Below are 19644 nucleotides of genomic sequence, written 5' to 3' on the forward strand. Positions count from 1 at the left end.
AGTCTTCCCAGCCTGGTGCAGGTCTACAGTTTTGTTTCTGGTGTCCTTTGACAGCTCTTTGGTCTTGGCCATAGTGGAGTTTGGAGTGTGACTGTGAGGTTGTGGACAGGTGTTTTTTATACTGATAATGAGTTCAAACAGGTGCCATTAATACAGGTAACGAGTGGAGGACAGAGGAGACTCTTAAGGAAGAAGTAACAGGTCTGTGAGAGCCAGAAATCTTGCTTGTTTGTAGGTGACCAAATACTTATTTTACTGAGGAATTTACCAATTAATTCATTAAAAATCCTACAATGTGATTTCCTGGATTCTTTCCCCCCATTCTGTCTCTCATAGTTGAAGTGTACCTATGATGAAAATTACAGGCCTCTCTCATCTTTTTAAGTGGGAGAACTTGCACAATTGGTGGCTGACTAAATACTTTTTTGCCCCACTATATATACACACAAAACCCCAATTCCCAAAAAATTGGCATGCTGTGTAAACTGTAAAGAAAAACAGAATGCAATAATTTGCAAATCATGGAAACCCTATATTTCATTGAAAATACTCACCTCTACTTTTAACAACACTCTGTAAACGTTTGGAAACTGAGGAGACCAATTGCTGTAGTTTTGAAAGAGAAATGTTGCCCCATTCTTGCCTGATATACAGTACAGTTTCAGTTGCTCAACAGTTCGGGGTCTCCTTTGTTGTATTTTGCACTTCATAATGTGCCAAATGTTTTAAATGGGAGACAGGTCTGGATTGCAGGCAGGCCATTTTAGCACCCTGACTCTTTTACTATGGAGCCATGCGGTTTTAATATGTGCAGAAAGCAGTTTGGCATTGTCTTGCTGAAAGAAGGAAGGCCTTCCATGAAAAACATTTTGTCTGGATAGCAGCATATTATTCTGAAATGTGTATATATCATTCAGCATTAATGATGCCTTCCCAGATGTACAAGCTACCCATGGCATGTGCACTAATGCACCCTCATACCATCACAGATGCTGGCTTTTGAACTGTACACTGATAACAAGCCGGATGGTCCCTCTCTTCTTTAGCCTGGAGGATGTGGTGTCCATGATGATTTCTAAATAGAATTTCTACTTTTGATTTATCAGACCTTGGGACAATTTTCCAATTCGCCTCAGTCCATCATAAAAGAGCTCGGGTCAAGAGAAGGTGGCAGTATTTCTGGATATTGTTTATATCTGGTTTTAACTTGCATTTGTGGATGCAGTAATAAACTGTTTTCACAGACGATGGTTTCCTCAAGCATTCCTGACCCCATGCAGTGATTTCCAATGCAGACATGTGTCTGCTTTTAATGCAGTGTCTCCTGAGGGCTTGAAGATCACAGGCATCCAATATCAGTTTTCAGCCTTGTCTCTTGTCTACAGAGATTTCTCCAGATTCTCTGAATCTTTTCATGATATTATGTACCATAGATGATGTGATCCCCAAATTCTTTGCAATTTTACATTGAGGAACATTATTCTTAAATTGTTGCACTGTTTGCCCATGCAGTTTTTCACTGAGTGGTGAACCCATCCCCATCTTTACTTCTGAGAGATTCAGCCTCTCTGGGATGTTCTTCCCCAATCATGTTACTGACCTGTTGCCAATTAACCAAATTATTATTATTTATCATTACACAACTTTTTCAATCTTTTGTTGCCCCTGTCCCAACTTTTTTGAAATGTGTTGCCAACATCAATGTCAAAATGAGCATATATTTTTCAAAAAAACAATGAAATTTCTCAGTTTCAACATTTGATATGTTGTCTTTGTACTATTTTCAATGAAATATAGGGTTTCCATGATTTGTAAATCATCATATTCTGTATTTATTTATGTTTTACACAGTGTCCCAACTTTTTTGGAATTGGGGTTGTGTGTATATATATATATATATATATATATATATATATATATATATATATACACACACACACACACACACACACAGTTAGGTCCATATATATTTGGACACCGACACAAATTTTGTATTTTTACCTGTTTAGTCAAACATATTCAAGTTATAGTTATATAATGGGCATGGACATAAATGAGTCTCAGTATGGAAAGTAATTTACCTTGTGTGACATGAAAAATGTCTTAATAATACCATAATAATGCAGAAAGATGATTACTGACATAACATTATTCTGCCTGTATCTTATCTACTTGGAAAATTGGAAGTCTGTATAATAAGTAGCATTTGCAGTGACACTGCTTGGCGTGTAATCGGCTTAGGTGAAATTTGCATAAACATTCAGTCCCAGTTGAGCTGATGTGCTGTAGCAAATAAACATGGGCCTCTGGTCCTGTTCTGCACTGTAGATGTACAGGACATAGTTGGACACACTGATGTGACTATTCAAATGTCACTGTGCTGCATCATTGTACATGTCATGCTACCTGATACAGATTTCTTCCCTTTACAGGAATCACTTGCAATTTGTGATAAATAACAATGCAGAAATATACATATACGGTATATATTATGGACAAGTGTTTCACTGGGAAATACGCCACTTGTATTTTTCATAGAAACTACATCTGGGACATCAAATGGCATTTTTCCAATGTGTCACTCATGAGGATATTGATGAATTGTTGTGATAAATTTGGATACTTTTGGTTTGTGAATGTGTCTAAATAATAAAAAAAAGAATGCACATGTTGGCTTAAATATATGAAATTTGTCTTCTCGTGTTGAAAAACCCATATTTTTTAGAATACATCGTGGATCTGAGTGACAAATTTCCCAATGTCTTCACTCCAATGATGTCACTTCCAGTGTTTTTTCCACTGACTTTATGCGCGTTGTCAAAATGGCGAACTGGTTCAAAATTAAAATTCTTTTGATTAACTTACATTTGTTTATCCATCCATCCATTTTCCGTAACTGCTTATCCTGTGCAGGGTCACGGGAAAGCTGGAGCCTATCCCAGATGACTATGGGTGAGAGATGGGGTACACCCTGGACAAATCGCCAGATCATCGCAGGGCTGACACAGAAAAACAACCATTCTTTGGACTGTGGGGGAAACTGGAGCGCCCACAGGTATCCCATGCAGACACGGGGAGAATGTGCAAACTCCACACAGAAAGGCCCATGTCAGCCACTGGGCTCGAACCCAGAACCTTCTTGCTGTGAGGTGAAGGTGCTAACCACTACACCAGCCACTATGTTTGTTTGCTCATTTATTTATTTATGGGGGAGGGGGACTGTGTCCATATAATGCAAAAAACATTACATGGTCACGCGATGATATGAAGTTTATCTTCTCATGTCTTCGCTCATTCATGAAATATATTCAGCACTTGAAGATAAACTCGATATCTTTGCATGACTGGGCAATAGCCCCCACCCAAAGACATGTAGTAAGGTGAACATGGGGTGGCCTTGGGCTTATGTTCCCTTGAGCAAGGCACCTAACCTCCAACAGCTCCCCAGGTGCTGTCATATAGCTGCCCACTGCTCTGGGTATGTGTGTGCTCATTGTTCACATGTGTGTTCACTCCTTCAGATGGGTTCAATGCAGAGAGGAATTTCACTGTGCTTAAGTGTATGTGTGATGACTAAAGTTGTTGTTGTTCTTTCTCTCTCTCTCTGTATATACAGTGCTCAGCGTAAATGAGTACACCCCCTTTGAAAAGTAACATTTTAAACCTCAATAAACAAACAATTTCCAAAATGTTGAAAAGACAAAGTTTAACATAACATCTGTTTAACTTATAACGTGAAAGTAAGGTTAATAATATAAACTTAGATGACACATTTTTCAGTTTTACTCAAATTAGGGTGGTGCAAAAATGAGTACACCCCACAACAAAAACTACTACATCTAGTACTTTGTATGGCCTCCATGATTTTTAATGACAGCACCAAGTCTTCTAGGCATGGAATGAACAAGTTGGTGACATTTTGCAACATCAATCTTTTTCCATTCTTCAACAATGACCTCTTTTAGTGACTGGATGCTGGATGGAGAGTGATGCTCAACTTGTCTCTTCAGAATTCCCCACAGGTGTTCGATTGGGTTCAGATCAGGAGACATACTTGGCCACTGAATCACTTTCACCCTGTTCTTCTTCAGAAATCCAACAGTAGCCTTAGATGTGTGTTTAGGATCATTGTCATGTTGGAAAAGTGCATGACGACCAAGGGCACAGAGTGATGGTAGCATCTTCTCTTTCAGTATAGAGCAATACGTCTGTGAATTCATGGTGCCATCAATGAAATGCAGCTCCCCGACACCAGCAGCACTCATGCAGCCCCACATAAGGACACTGCCACCACCAAATTTCACTGTAGGCACCATGCATTTTTTTTTTTTTTGTATTCCTCACCTTTGCGACACCATACAGTTTTGAAGCCATCAGTTCCAAAAACATTTATCTTGGTCTCATCACTCCAGAGTATAGAGTCCCAATAGTCTTCATCTTTGTCAGCATGGGCCCTGGCAAACGCTAGGCAGGCTTTTTTGTGCCAGGGCTTTAGGAGAGGCTTCTTTCATGGACGGCACCCATGCATGCCATTCCTCTGCAGTGTACGCCGTATTGTGTCACGGGAAATAGTCACCCCAGTTTGGCTTTCTACTTCTTTAGATAACTGCAGTGAACGTGCATGCCAATTTTCTTCAACCCTTCTCATCAGAAGACGCTCCTGTCGAGGTGTTAACTTCTGTGGACGACCTGGATGTCTCTGTGAGATGGTTGCAGTTCCATCTTTCTTAAATTTTTGTACCACTTTTACGACAGTATTCTGACTGATAAGTAAAGCTTTGTTGATCATCTTGTAGCCTACACCTTTGTGATGTAAAGAAATTATTTTCTTTGAGGAATTCTGAAGAGACAAGTTGAGCATCACTCTCCATCCAGCATCCAGTCACTAAAAGAGGTCATTGTTGAAGAATGGAAAAAGATTGATGTTGCAAAATGTCACCAACTTGTTCATTCCATGCCTAGAAGACTTGATGCTGTCATTAAAAATCATGGAGGCCATACAAAGTACTAGATGTAGTAGTTTTTGTTGTGGGGTGTACTCATTTTTGCACCACCCTAATTTGAGTAAAACTGAAAAATGTGTCATCTAAGTTTATATTATTAACCTTACTTTCACGTTATAAGTTAAACAGATGTTATATTAAACTTTGTCTTTTCAACATTTTGGAAATTGTGTTCATTGAGATATTGTTTAAAATGTTACTTTTCAAAGGGGGTGTACTCATTTACGCTGATCTCTCTCTCTCTCTCTCTCTCTCTCTCTCTCTCTCTCTATATATATATATATATATATATATATATATATATATATATATGCGGCACGGTGATGTAGTGGTTAGCGCTGTTGCCGGCGAGGGCCCTTCTGTGCAGAGTTTGCATGTTCTCCCCGTGTCTGCGTGGGTTTCCTCCGGGCGCTCCAGTTTCCCCCACAGTCCAAAGACATGCAGGTTAGGTTAACTGGTGACTCTCAATTGACCGTAGGTGTGAATGGTTGTCTGTGTCTATGTGTCAGCCCTGTGATGACCTGGCGACTTGTCCAGGGTGTACCCCGCCTTTCGCCCGTAGTCAGCCGGGATAGGCTCCAGCTTGCCTGCGACCCTGTAGAACAGGATAAAGCGGCTAGAGATCATGAGATTATATATATATATATATATATATATATATATATATATATATATATATATATATATACACACACACACGCAAATGAACCAATTAGAATATCATGAAAAAGGTCAATATTTTCCATCAGTTCTTTAAGAAAGTTTAAATTTTATATATTTTAGACTCATTACTCAAACTAAAATGTTTCAAGCATTTTTCTACTTTAATTTTAATAATTATGGGTACAGGACAAAAAAAATCTCAAAATATTAGAATATTTAATTTCAAGCTGGAGTAAAAGAGAATATAAATACCATGTATCTCTCAGTCTAGTTCAGTACATGCAACCACTCTCATGGGTAAGACTGCTGACTTGACAGTTGTCCAGAAGACAATCATTGACACCCTCCATAAGGAGGGTAAGTCACAGAAGGTCATTGCTGAAAAGGCTGGCTGGAAAAGGTGCATAAGCAACAGAGATGACTGCAGCATTGAAAGCATTGTCAAGAAAAGTCGACTCAAGAACTTGGAAAAGCTTCACAAGGAGTAGACTGAGGCTGGTGTCAGTGTCTCAAGAGCCACCACACACAGATGTCTTCAGGAAAGGTGCTCCAACCATCACATTCCTAATATCAAGCCACTCCTGAACCAGAGACAATGTCAGAAGTGTTTTACCTGGGTGAAGGAGAGAATGAACTGGACTGTTCCTCAGTGGTCCAAAGTCCTCTTCAGATAAAAGTAAATTTTGCATTTCATTTGGAAATCAAGGTCCTAGAGTCTGGAGGAAGAGTGGAGAGGCACAGAATCCAAGGTGTTTGAAGTCCAGTGTGAAGTATAATAATTTCCGATATTTTACTCCTATGATGTCACTCCCAATGTTTTCCCGCTGACTACACACAATATCAAAATGGTGAACCAGTTTAAAATGAAAATTCTTTTGATTAACTTGCATTTTTTTTTGTGGATGTGTTCACATAATATAAAGAACATTACATGGTGGTGTGAAGATATGAAGTTTATCTCCTTGTGTTGAAAAATATATCAATCATTCACTTCACTCACTCGTGATATATCCATTCACTACTCAGAGGTAAACTTCATATCTTTGTGCAACCATGTAATATCATCCATCCATTATTTGTAGCTGCTTATCCTGTGCAGGGTTGCAGGCAAGCTGGAGCCTATCCCAGCTGACTATGGGCGAGAGGCTGGGTACACCCTGGACAAGTCGCCAGGTCATCTCAGGGCTAACACAAAGAGAAACAACCATTCACACTCACATTTACGGTCAATTTAGAGCCACAAATGAACCTAACCTGCATGTTTTTGGACTGTGGGGGAAACTGGAGCACCCAGGGGAAACCCACACAGACACAGGCAGAACATGCAAACTCCACACAGAAGGGCCCTCATCGGCCACTGGGCTTGAACCCAGGACCTTCTTGCTGTGAGGTGACAGTGCTGACCACTACACCACTGTGCCCCCCCCCCCCCCCCACACACACACACCCTTGGTGCTGACCTCTTCAATCTGTGGGGTTACAGCATCTGCTGTGGCTGTACTGGATTGGCAGGCTCTGTTGCAGTTTCTGCAAGTGAATTCAACACCTGATTTTGGAGGTTACATTACAGTCCTCTGCTGTCTGCGCTCTCTTCTCTTTATCCATATCTCCTCTCTCTCTTTTCCTCACTTTGCTGAATACCCTCCATGAGAGTTGATCTCCAGATATTGTGATTACTGGCCACAGTCTCCAGGTCTGCTGGGTTAATGCTACCTGCTCTCAGGTTGCATTTGCAGACATCTTTGTAGTGAAGGGCAGGCCTTCCAACATGCCTGTAGACAGTGGTAAGCTCCCCATAGAGTATGTCCTTGGGGATCCAGCTGTCATCCATGCACACAACATGGTCTAGCCAGTGCAGGCACTGCTGTGTGAGCAGAGCAAACACACTTGGAATGTCTGCCTGGTTAAGGATGTCCCGTTTGTGACCTTGTCTTGCCATGTAATGCCCAAGATCCTTCTTAAGTTGCACAAATGGAACATGTTGAGTCTGTGCTCTTGGTGAGAGTAAAAGGTTCTTGTTTCACTTCTGTAAAACAGTGTGCTGAGCATGTGTGCTTAGTACACCTGCATCTTGGTGTTGATGGTCAGCATGGATTTGTCCCACACCCTCTTTGACAGGCGAGACATGGCTGATGCTGCTTTCCTGAGTTGTCTGTTGAACTCAGCATCCAGGGAGAGGTGGCTAGAGATGTTGGAGCCAAGGTAGGTAAAGTGCTCACGTGTTGGCCCAGTATGTTTGTCTTCTTTGGGCTGATGGTAAAGCCAAATTCTTTGCATGCATGTGCAAAGCAGGTGACAAGTCATTGTAGTGCCTCCTGGGAGTGTGCAGTCAGTGCTTCATCATCAGTGAAGAGCATCTCTCTTATGAGGAGAACCTGCCACACTTTGGTCTTCGTCTGGAGGCGGGCAAGGTTGAAGAGGTTACCATCACTTCTGGTATGGATGTACACTCCATCCTTTGACTGGCTGAAGGCATAGGAGAGCAGCAGGGAGAAGAAGATGCCAAAGAGTATTGGAGCAAGCACTCAACCTTGCTTCACTCCACTCCTGATGGGGAATAGGTCCAAGGATGAACTGTTGTACAGTACAGTGCCCTGCATGTCCTCGTGGAAGGAAGTAATCATCCCAAGGAGTTTGAGGGGGGCATCCGATCTTCTCAAAGAGGGTGAAGAGGCCTCTCTTGCTAACCAAGTCTTGGTCAGCTCTATGAAGGCAATATACAGTGGTTGGTTCTGCCTGTGACACTTCTCTTGAAGTTGACATAGGGTGAAGATCATGTCAATGGTTGATCTTTCAGCTCTGAACCCACACTGTGCCTCAGGATGTACTCGCTCAGTGAACAACTGCAGTCTGAAGAGAGCTACATGGGCAAAGGCCTTCCCACCATTGCTGAGGAGGAAGGTTCCACAGTGATGGTTGCAGTTGCTGCGGTCACCCTTGTTTTTAGGTGACAATGTTGGCATCTCTCATGTCCTGGGTCACTGACCCTTCTTTCCAGCACTGAAGGAGGAGCTGGTGCAGGTGCTGGAGGAGAGCAGTCTCCTTTCCAACCTTGAGGACTTTAAGCGGGATGCCATCCTTTCCTGGAGCTTTGCCACAGGCTTGGAAGTCAATAGCCTTTTTAAGTTCTTCCTCAGAGTGGTTTGTCCAGATCTCCATGATGGACAGGTTAGCAGTGCCCTCAACTGCTAGGTGGGTGATGACATTCTCCCTTGAGTTCAGCTCCTGGTAGTGTTCTGCCTACTTCTCCATCTGTTTGCACCAGTCTTTGATCATTTCACCAGCAGCAGACTTTAGTAGAGCAGCCTTATTGATCCTTGGGCCAAAGGCTTTTTTAATGCCATTGTACATGTGATAGATGCTGCCACAGGCAGCAGCCAGCTGAATGTCATGGCAGAGCTTTAGCCAGTATTCATTGGTGCAGCATCAAGTAACTTACTGAGCATCATTTCTGGCCTTTCTCAGTGCAATGAGTGATTCCATGGAGGATTCCTTCTTGTAGTTAAGGAGTGCCACTCTTTTGGCATTGATAACTGGCTGTAGATCAACTATGCCCTCTTTGAACCAATCTGGGTTCTGCCTTTCACTCACGCCAAAGGTGTCCATAGTGGTGTTGTTGATGGTGTCACGGATGTGGCTCCATCTTCCTTCAGCACTATCAGCAGGGCCATCCCTGAGTGCTTCCTTAATGGAGATGGTGAAATAGTCACAAAGGTCAGGGAGTGCCGTTCTGGATATATTAATGCATGGGCGTCCCTTTTGCTTGAAGCGATGCATCTGGTTGGGCTGAAGACAAACTTTACTGCCAACCAGAGAGTAGTCTGTATAGCAGTCAGCACTGTGATAGCTGCGTGTCTTGAGAACAGTTGTTTAATGAGGGCCTCTGTGTGATCACAAAATCCAGCTGATGCCAGTGGTGAAATCTGGGGTGCCACCAGGAAACTCGATGGATTGGCTTGGTGGAGAAGAATGTGTTTGTGATTCAGAGATCATGGGATGAGCTCTGGCAGTCTCTGGTCATTCTCATTCATCTTACCAACATCGAAGCAACCGATGCAGCAGGGCCAAGATTCATGGTCTGATCCCACTCAGGCATTAAAGTCTCCAATTAAGAAGAAGTGCTCTGTGGCAGGAGTACCTCTGATGGCAGTGTTGAGTTCCTCTTCATAGAACTGGTCTTTGGTCTCTAGCAAAGAGCAGAGCGTGGGAGCGTAGGCGCTCATGATGTTCACTGAACCTGAGGGAGATGACAGGCAAAGAGAGAGGATGTGGGCTGTGCCACTAGATAGCAGGTCAACTGAGGGCAGGAGAGTGTTTCTCAGTGCAAATATAATGCCATGAAGACATGGTTCCTCAGGTTCGTGTTCCTGCCAGAACAGTGTAATATAATTGAATCTGGAATGCATCAGCTGTTTATCACTGCTCTAAGTAGAGGTGTGATGGTGTATCAGTTCAATCAGAGCTTAAATGAGAAGAATAAAACGGTATTGTTCATTGCCAAATTTGTGTTTTACATACATACACACACACACACACACACACACACACACACATATATATATATATATATATATATATATATATATATATATATATATATATATGTGTGTGTGTGTGTGCGCGTGCATGTGCATAGGTAGCAGTGTAAATAAGTGACAGACGGACTATGATAACCTAAAATCCCAATTTTGCCTCATATTTACAAAAAAAAAAAAAATCACCTTGTTACTGCCAGGGAAATTTAATCTGAAATTAATTTCTGCACTGTATTTGCAAAAACATTTCACCATTTAATGAGAAAAGGTAGTTAAATTTATTAATTGAAATCTTTTTTCATCAAACAGAACATACACTTCCTAACATAAGAATTTGAAAGCTCAGTCAGCTTTTGTCTGAGGAATCTGAGAAGAATTATCATTAAATGCAATTAGCTGTCACAGTTGTAATGAAATTCATAAGCCTTATGATTCTTTATGAATGCTGTTGTAGGTTCCTCTCTGAGAGAGAGAGAATCAATATGCACACATCATGTATATCGTATTGTATCATCATCGATACATGATACAAGTTTCCTTCACATGGCTCCAGTGTGGCAATGAACAATACCATTTTATTCTTCTCAATTAAGCTCTGATTGAACTGATACACCATTACGCCTCTACTTAGCCTTAAAACAGCAGTGATAAACAGCTGATGCATTCCAGATTCAATTTATTTCCAGTGTGTATTTGACATGTCAGGCTATAGAGAGAAAATAGCTTGTCCTTTTTAATTGGCTATCACATATGATGGATATATAGAGACTTAGGAGAGATGCTTGAGGGAAACATATGAGTGTTTGGCGTTACTTGAGCCCCACCCTCTCCTCTTGGGGCAGCCAGCGGGACTGGTGAAGTGCTAAATTGCTCTCTGTGAGTTTGGTCACAGCTGAATTCTCAGTGAGATAATGAAATGACAATTAATCCAAAAGCTGTTGCCATCCACTCATTTGCTCCCTCACTTGCTCACTTCTAAAAAGAGAAAGGAATGGAAAGGGAAAACAGGTGAGGCAGCAAGACCAGATTTTGGATGGACACTGGAATTGAAAATTAACAAACCATTACAAAAAGTATTAAATGCAGGGGTGCCAAAAACTGTGACGTGTGTGGGGATTTTTTTTTTTATTATTATTTTGTTAGAATACATTTATTTTAGTATGAGCAGCAAATGTTTTTCCCTAATACATTATTATTATTATTATTATTATTATTATTACAACTGTTGTAATATGTGTATGTTCATTACATTCTAGAGGTTTTTTTTTTTTTTTTAACTCTGGTTTAAAATGACTGGAAATTAAAAACTTTCTGCAGGACTGCACACTAGCCCATTCTCTCTTCCTGGTTTTCTCTAGTGCACAAATCTGTGCAAATACATTATTATTTCCCCATGCTAACTCAATGAAGGCTCTGTGGTCATGGTCTACTAATGTCTACCAATGTTGTCTACTACTGTGGATGATGGAAAGTGAACTAATGTTTATTTCTAGATGAAACTAAACCACGGTATTTCAAGAAAGGAGACAACAACATGATAAAGTCAACTAATCTGCAGTTTTTGTTTTTGGATCTAAAACCAAAGCACAAGAAAGAGAGGCACATTAATTTAACATTTAATTAAACAAACAAAATCAAAAAGAAATGGGGATATCAAAATCAAAAAAAGGTAAGTGAAGCAATTATGTGTAATACAGTTATTGTGCATTTTCCACTTTTTCTTCAGTTGCAGTTTTGCTCTTAAGAGTTAAATAGTAAAATGGATAGCAGTGGTGCACTAATATTCATTTTTAATTAAACAACTTATATAGTGCACAATTAACTTTTAAAAAATCAGATGCTTGGAGCTAAAACCAAGTGTGAAAATAATGCAGCTACATACATTTCAGTTAATGGATTGCCGTAATGGCTAAAATGTTTTCTTGTAACTATAGATTAATGAAAAACAGAAGGTTGAAACGAATTAGCTAGCTTTTTGCTCACAAAGAGCCATCATTGCTGTACTGTAGTAACAAACACTTAAAAAAAAAAAAAAAAAAAATATATATATATATATATATATATATATATATATATATATATATATATATATATGAATATATATATATGAAACATTATTATGGGAGTAAAAAATTAGGTACAAGGCTCATTCAAAACCATGACGCTCAGCAAATGAGGACTTTTTTCTTTATCCTTATGAGAACTTTGTGAAGTGAGCATATCAGCATGTGATTTCTGCTGATGTGAACACCTGTTTGGGCAGAGCTCAATTCCTAAACATGTAAACATCCTTGGTTCTTATTATATAAGGAAAATCAACACTTAGAATGTATTATCACAAGATAACTATATCAGTTGACATTCTCCTAAATTTTATGAAGTCTAACAGCCCTTTAAACATATTTCATGCAAATTGACAGCTTCTATATAAATTTACTCATCATGTGCAGAATCTTGAGGAAGTGCAACCGATACAAGCAGCTTTAATTGTTTTAATTGCACCCCTGTATTTTTAATCACTGAGTGAACTTTGGACAGAATAGTGGATACTGAGGATTAATCCCCCACCCAGACAATAACACTAGTGATATACTGAGGAGTCATATGTGAAAGACATAACATGTTGTATACTATGCCTATATATAGTCACATGATTACACTATATATTGCTCTGGAAAATAACATCTTACAAAATTACTATAATTAAAGAATTCACTTTTTGTATTTCTTAGCAATAATTTGTTCCTTCATTCATGTTCACCAACTGATTTATCCTGGTCAGGGACTTAGTGGTTCCAGAGCCAATAATCCAGAAATATTGGTTGCAAGACTGGAATACACCCTGTAGGGGACACCAGTACATCACAGGGCATCACACTCTCTCTCTCTCGCAATTTACAATAGCCAATCTACCTACTGTCTCTATTTAGGAGGAAGACATATATCCTGTATACTGTATTATAAAACTTGGCACAGACAATAAATTCAAGTCAAGTCAGTTTATTTGTATAATGCTTTTAACATCAGACACTGCTGCAAAGCAGCTTTACAGAAAAATAAAGACTTTTAAATATATGAACTAATTTTATCACTAATGTATTTATCACTAATGAGCAAGCCTGAAGCGACAGTGGCAAGGAAAAGCTCCCTCAGATGACATGAGGAAAAAACCCTGAAAGGAACCAGACTCAAAAGGGAATCTATCCTCATTTGGGTGATAACAGATAGCATGATAATAAATAACTTGCTTCTATAACTGTGTCCTATGTAAATTCAGTAATTTCAAAATTCAGTATCGATTCGCAGAACCTTGATCTCCTCTGTCATCATCATGCCATCTTACTGCTAGTGAGTAAAATATCATTATCTATACAAATTAAAGACTGAATCTCGGGGGGGGGGGGGGGGGGATGTTCAGGCTATAAGTCACCATCAGTTTCGAGAGTGTAATTATTTTTTTTAATTATATAATTTTGTAATAATGCACTTCATCCACCACATAAATATGAAAGTGAGGTTATATTCAAGCATTGTGTCCTGAATGGCACCCTAAGGCCTGAAGTCCTACCCCAAATGTGTAATTTGGAGACATTGACATGGTGCAAAGGCCTTTGCAGCACGATAGGGTGACAGCAAGTATTTAGGACGGTTCTATATTTTCATCATACGAGTCATTTTATTTGGCTAGGATGACGTTTTTTTTCAAGAGCTGATTAAATTTTATTAATTATTTAATCAGAAATATACTGTTAAATGTTTACCTGGTGATGGCTGGCCTTTGCAAGCTCCTGGTTAGCAGATTCCACATGTGAAGCAGTAGTCTGAATGTATTCCTCAATGCTGTCTGAAGGGGGAAAAAAAAAAAAAACAGAAAAAAACCCATACCAACATTACTCTTATTCATGTTTACTGCATCACAGTCTTTAGTAATGGAACTAATGTTGTTGTTAATATCAATGTAATATCGTTTTGCACTGTTCAGTTTTTTCCTTCAAGGCTGTGAAATTTGTCACACATTTATACCCCTCAGGCTTTTTTTTCCCATGACTGAATATAATAAAGACATGCTGTACATAAAAAAAAAATAGATAAATACTCGTAAATGCTGTGTTTGTCCTTCAAATACCTTGCGGACACATTGCAGAAGAGAAAGAGAGTAACTGAGCAGATGGACTGATTCTGACAAAAGTCAATCTCTCAGTTCATAGATCACTCAACAGCATAGAGCAGGTTGAGCTGAATTTTAAACTGATAAAAAGGTGACCTCCGTTTCCTCCTCCTCTTCCTTCTTCCATATGATTTACCCAAAATGAACACATTTGTAGAACCATTTAAAACTCATAAATTTGACATATGGCCTCTGGTTATGTGGCAGTTTTATTGACTGGCAAATTATCAGGGCGTAATATGGTTTGGGGAGGGGGAAACATCAAAGTGCATTGCATAATATTTTTATATCTGTTTTAATTCACATCAGTGGCAAAATAAACATTTTGCTTTTCAGCTTTGTATGGTTGAATCACAAATGTGGGTGCACTACATGTGGTATGAAATAACGGTTTCTACACCCCATGTAGTGCACTACGTATCCAACAGGGAGCCACTGATATTCAGATTGTGTCTTATTATTTGGCAAAAGTTCGGTATTAGGTAAAGTGTGAACTGCCAGACAACTGTTCTGTGTTCAGCTTCATCAGCTGGGAGCACAATATCACAGCTAACAGATGATGTTAATTAAATGATACTAAATCCAAAAGACTGCAAATACGTTTGTTGATAAATATTCACACTACACAGTAAAATCAATTTTAAAAATATGACCTTGAACAGACAGTGCATGACAAAATGGAAAATGCATGAAATATTCATGTTGGCTATTTTTTTAAATAAATAAATAAATAAATAAACCTTGCACAAAATTAAATTAAAACACTTTTAATTCTTTTTTTTTATTAAGTTTTATTAAGCTCCAGTAACTGCTTTATCTTGGCCAGGGTCGTGGTAGATCCAGTGTGTTTGCAGAAACACAAGGTGCAAGGCAGGGAAACACCTAGTCTATGGTTAAGTAGGTAAATATTTGAGTTCTAATGGATAATACCACATTGACACACTGAGTTTTTATCCATGATAAAAAAAAGAAACATTTTTCCAAAGCACATACATCAAATGGTAGAGTTAATACTGTTTGCCTGACCTTAAAAATTAGACCCACCAATACAGTGCTTTCTTTTAGACTAACCTTTTACCAAGCAGTTCATTTCTTATCACCCTCTCAAGGAAGAAAAATAAAAAAAATAATCATCTAAACAACATTTTCTAGAGCGAAAGTGACTATATCTGACTGTGTAAATGTTGCATTTTGTGCTGGATGCTGCACTGGTTTGCAATCATGTTTCCATTGCATTAATATTGACAATATGACATATTTCAAGATTATATCTGATCATGACATTTAAATTTTGTGTTTGTGAAATACTAGTGCCCTTTTAGATTGTCACTATAAAAAAGGAAAAGAAAAAAGGTTTTATGCACTTAGAAATACAGTCTACCTGATGAAAGTAGACAAGAAATGCACAAATGCTGGGCTATGCACTTGCTTTCTTAATTTACATGAAAGGAAGTATTATTAGTTTTGAATAATCCAAATGAGTTGTCTTGTACCAATGCACATGTACTTATTCTGCCAAGTGTAAGTACTGATTCAAATGCAAACTCAATTCCCTTCCCAATTAAAAACAAATGTGCGGTTCAGCACACACGGGGGCACAACTAAGGCAGAAGTGAGTGAGTTACAGCAGGGTTAAAGTGGTGCAGACTCAGCAGCAGCAAATGCTACAGACTTCACCTCTGCCTGGCTGCTAGAACTAATGAGGTTTTGTTTATCTTCCTTTGATTTATTTGTATTTCTGCTGCCATGGCAAAGAGAGACACAGTGACATACAGGAAGAGTCAAAGCACCTGAGAATTGGGATTTTTATACAGATGTTAAACAATAACTTTTAGTAACTCTTTATTTGGATTGTCCATTTTAAACACACTACAAACTATCTACAGTGCCCTCCACGATTACTGGCACCCCTTGTAAAGATCAGCAAAAAGGGTTAGAAAAAAATCCATGCTTTGGTGAAGCAGCTTCATCTCACACGGAGGAAAAAAAGAAAAATCTAGCCAGTCATTGAAATAAATTTATTCAGAGAAAAACAAATCCCTCATCAAGAAAAAAAATATTTTTAACAAAAACATATGTGCCACTATTATTGGCACCTCTGGAAATGATAGTGAACACAATGTAACTGAAGCATGTTTCACATTTAAATTGTACAGTTTTGAGTTGATTGGAGTGTGTAGAAACTTTCAAGCTGTAATCCATGACGTCCTGATTAACTGGGGTAAATATATAAGGTGACAGAGAGGCCAGGGTGGCACGGTGGTGTAGTGGTTAGCACTGTCGCCTCACAGCAAGAAGGTCCTGGGTTCGAGCCCCGGGGCCGGCGAGGGCCTTTCTGTGTGGAGTTTGCATGTTCTCCCCGTGTCCGCGTGGGTTTCCTCCGGGTGCTCTGGTTTCCCCCACAGTCCAAAGACATGCAGGTTAGGTTAAATGGTTGTCTGTGTCTATGTGTCAGCCCTGTGATGACCTGGCGACTTGTCCAGGGTGTACCCCGCCTTTCGCCCGTAGTCAGCTGGGATAGGCTCCAGCTTGCCTGCGACCCTGTAGAAGGATAAAGCGGCTAGAGATAATGAGATGAGATGAGATGACAGAGAGGCCAAATTCCCTTAGTCATCCATCAACATGGGAAAGATAAGAGAAACACACAAACCAAATGAGGGAGAAATGTGTTGACCTTCATAAGTCAGGGAATGGTTATAAGAAAACAGCCGCTCACCTGAAAATGTTCATTTCTACTGTTTGGGGAATAATAAAGTGGACACCAACTGGAACTGTTAAAACTTGCCTAGAAGAGGACCCAAGTTTATTTTGCCCCATGTCCAGTGAGGAGGATGTTAAGAGGGGAACAAAACTCCCAGAGGATCACAGACTACGTTTACATGCACATCCAAATCGAGCTGCTGTCGGTAATCGAGCTGAAGGTCCCAGCAGGGTGCCAGAGAAATCCAATCGTACATGCACACAACTGAAATCGGGCTATTGTGTGAGGTGCATTGTGCACCCGAGCCACAGGTGGCGCAACACGCCCCATCGTGTTGGTACACTTCCGGTTGTCGTCATGAAGAAGAGCTATTCAAGAGTGTAAACAAAGTTATCAGTTCCGTGTTCTCCATTGCGCGTTTTTCTCCCGTCCATGAATTTTAATATATTCAACTCCTTAAGCTGAATGAGCATGAACTCTGTCTCCTCATTATTCCAGAAGTGCACGTTTCTGCTTGCCTGTGGCAGTGGGGGCGTGGTCAAGCGCCGGTCTGTGACAGGAGGGCGGAGCCAGGGAAGGTGCGTGGCAGAATCACTACACCTGACGGTAATTAACCTGTGTTTGTGTGTCTTCCCAGTAACCGCGCCCTATTTAAGGAGGCAGAGGGAGAGCAGAGGGGACAGCTCATCCCGGGACTAGAACACAGCGCGCGCGTGCGTGTGTGTGTATGTGTGTGTGTTTTTCTCTCAAGAATAAAAGTAGACTGTTAAACTGAAAAGTCTGACAATAAAAAGCCTATTAGTACCAGAAGCTTTGTCCTGCCGTCCTCTGTGCTCCACCCACACTTCAGAGAGCTCTACATCGCCATTTTCTCTTCTTCGTTTGTTCCTCCTGACCTCTTCTGCTGCTCGCTACTGTTGTCATGCCAACCGAGGCTGTTGTGTTTCCCGCTTGTGGTCTCGTCACTCGTCACTTCCGGAAGTAGCTCGACAACTAGCTCGATAGGATATACATGCACAAAGTAGCTCGGCAGAAATCGCATAAACTAGGTCGTGTAGCTCGATTCCGAGAAATCAAGTTCGGTTCAATTTCAGCCGAATTAAGGTGTATACATGGCATTTTGAACTTCGATTTCAGTCGAGCAACGGCAGAAATTCGATTCTCTCTATGTGCATGTAAACATAGTGACTGTTGATTATTTACAAGAAAAAGTAAAATCTTAGCATTTCCAAGTCTCCAAAACCACCATCAGATGCCACTCCCATGCCAACAGATTATTTGAAAGGTATGCCAGAAAAAGTATTCACTTGAAGTTTGTGAAATGCTACTACAACTTTGACTGGAACTGTGTTCTATGGTCTGATGTAACAAACATTGATCTTTTTGGCAATAAATATTCAAGTTGGGTTTGCCACAAAAATGGTTAGCTGGCTACAGAATCAGCCATCTGTCATGACCATCTCAGTCTCCTGACCTGAACCCCATTGAAAACCTGTGGGGTTAGCTGAAGAGGAGAGTGCACAAGAGAGGGACTAGGACCCTGGATGATCTGGAGAGATTCTGTAAAGAGGAATGGTCTCAGATGTCCTGCTCTGTATCTCCAACCTTATAAAATGTTATAGGAGAAGACTCAGTGCTGTTTTACTGGCAAAGGGAGGTTGTACAATTACTGCAGGGGTGCCAATAATAGTGGCACGTGTTTTTTTTGTTGAAAATAATTTTTTTGAGGTATGTTTTTCTCTGAATAATGTTTCTCTCTTATTTCAATTAAATGTTGGGTTTTTCCTCATTTTTTTTCCAGTGAGAGATGAAGCTACTTCACCAAAAGGTGGATTTTTTCCCCCCAACCTTTTTTACTAATCTTTACAAGGCGTGCCAATGACCATGGAGGGCACTGTATAGATCATCATTAAGCAGGCTATCAACTGATTCTTAATAACATATCAAATGATGTATATTGGTCTTTCAGCAACATGTCATAAAATGTATCAACAGTCCACAAGAACTGAATTTAATCAAACAAATATCTAGTATTGTAGTACTTGAGACCAGTCTCAAGACCACTTTTTGATGGTCTTGGTCTCATCTCATAATCGACCGCATTTTTACTTGGTCTTGTCTCAGTTTTGGACATAGAGCTGTGTGTATTGCCTGCATATTGTCTGATTTATTTGTTAACATCATTACTGTGATTGGATGTAAAACTTCCCGCTTCAAATGCAACCAATAACATGACTCATTACTAATTTGAAATTTTTGTGACTGTTAACGGCTGCCACCCTTCCCCACCCCACTTCACACTCATTGGTCTGGTTCTGGTCTTGACTTGGACTTGCCCTGCTTTGGTGTTGACTTGGTTTCAACCCCTCAAGGTGTTGATATTTTCTTGGTCTCAATACACTCTGGTCTTGTCTTAGTCTCGGTTTAGGTGGTCTTTAATCCAACGCTATAAATATCTATAATAGTCTGTGAAAGCAACTTTCCTTTCTCAATGAGTTGTCTTCAGATTTAAAAAAAAAAAAAGCATATGATTGGCCACTACAGTCCTCAACAGAGGTTCTACTACAGAAGTCA

The 19644-nt window shown here is 40.0% G+C and overlaps 1 protein-coding gene across 4 annotated transcripts in view; it reads right to left on the reverse strand.

Moving 5' to 3' along the window:
- The window catches only part of tsnare1 (T-SNARE Domain Containing 1), a 437024-nt gene that overhangs the window by 118888 nt on the left and 298492 nt on the right, over positions 1-19644 (reverse strand). For all 4 annotated transcript variants that reach the window (XM_060920699.1, XM_060920698.1, XM_060920697.1 and 1 more), the window contains exon 10: positions 13963-14045. In XM_060920699.1, coding sequence (XP_060776682.1) covers positions 13963-14045 — 83 coding nt within the window. The remainder of the gene's footprint in view (positions 1-13962; positions 14046-19644) is intronic.

Source organism: Neoarius graeffei, chromosome 5, assembly GCF_027579695.1.
Source record: "Neoarius graeffei isolate fNeoGra1 chromosome 5, fNeoGra1.pri, whole genome shotgun sequence".
In the NCBI taxonomy this organism is placed as follows: Eukaryota; Metazoa; Chordata; class Actinopteri; order Siluriformes; family Ariidae; genus Neoarius; species Neoarius graeffei.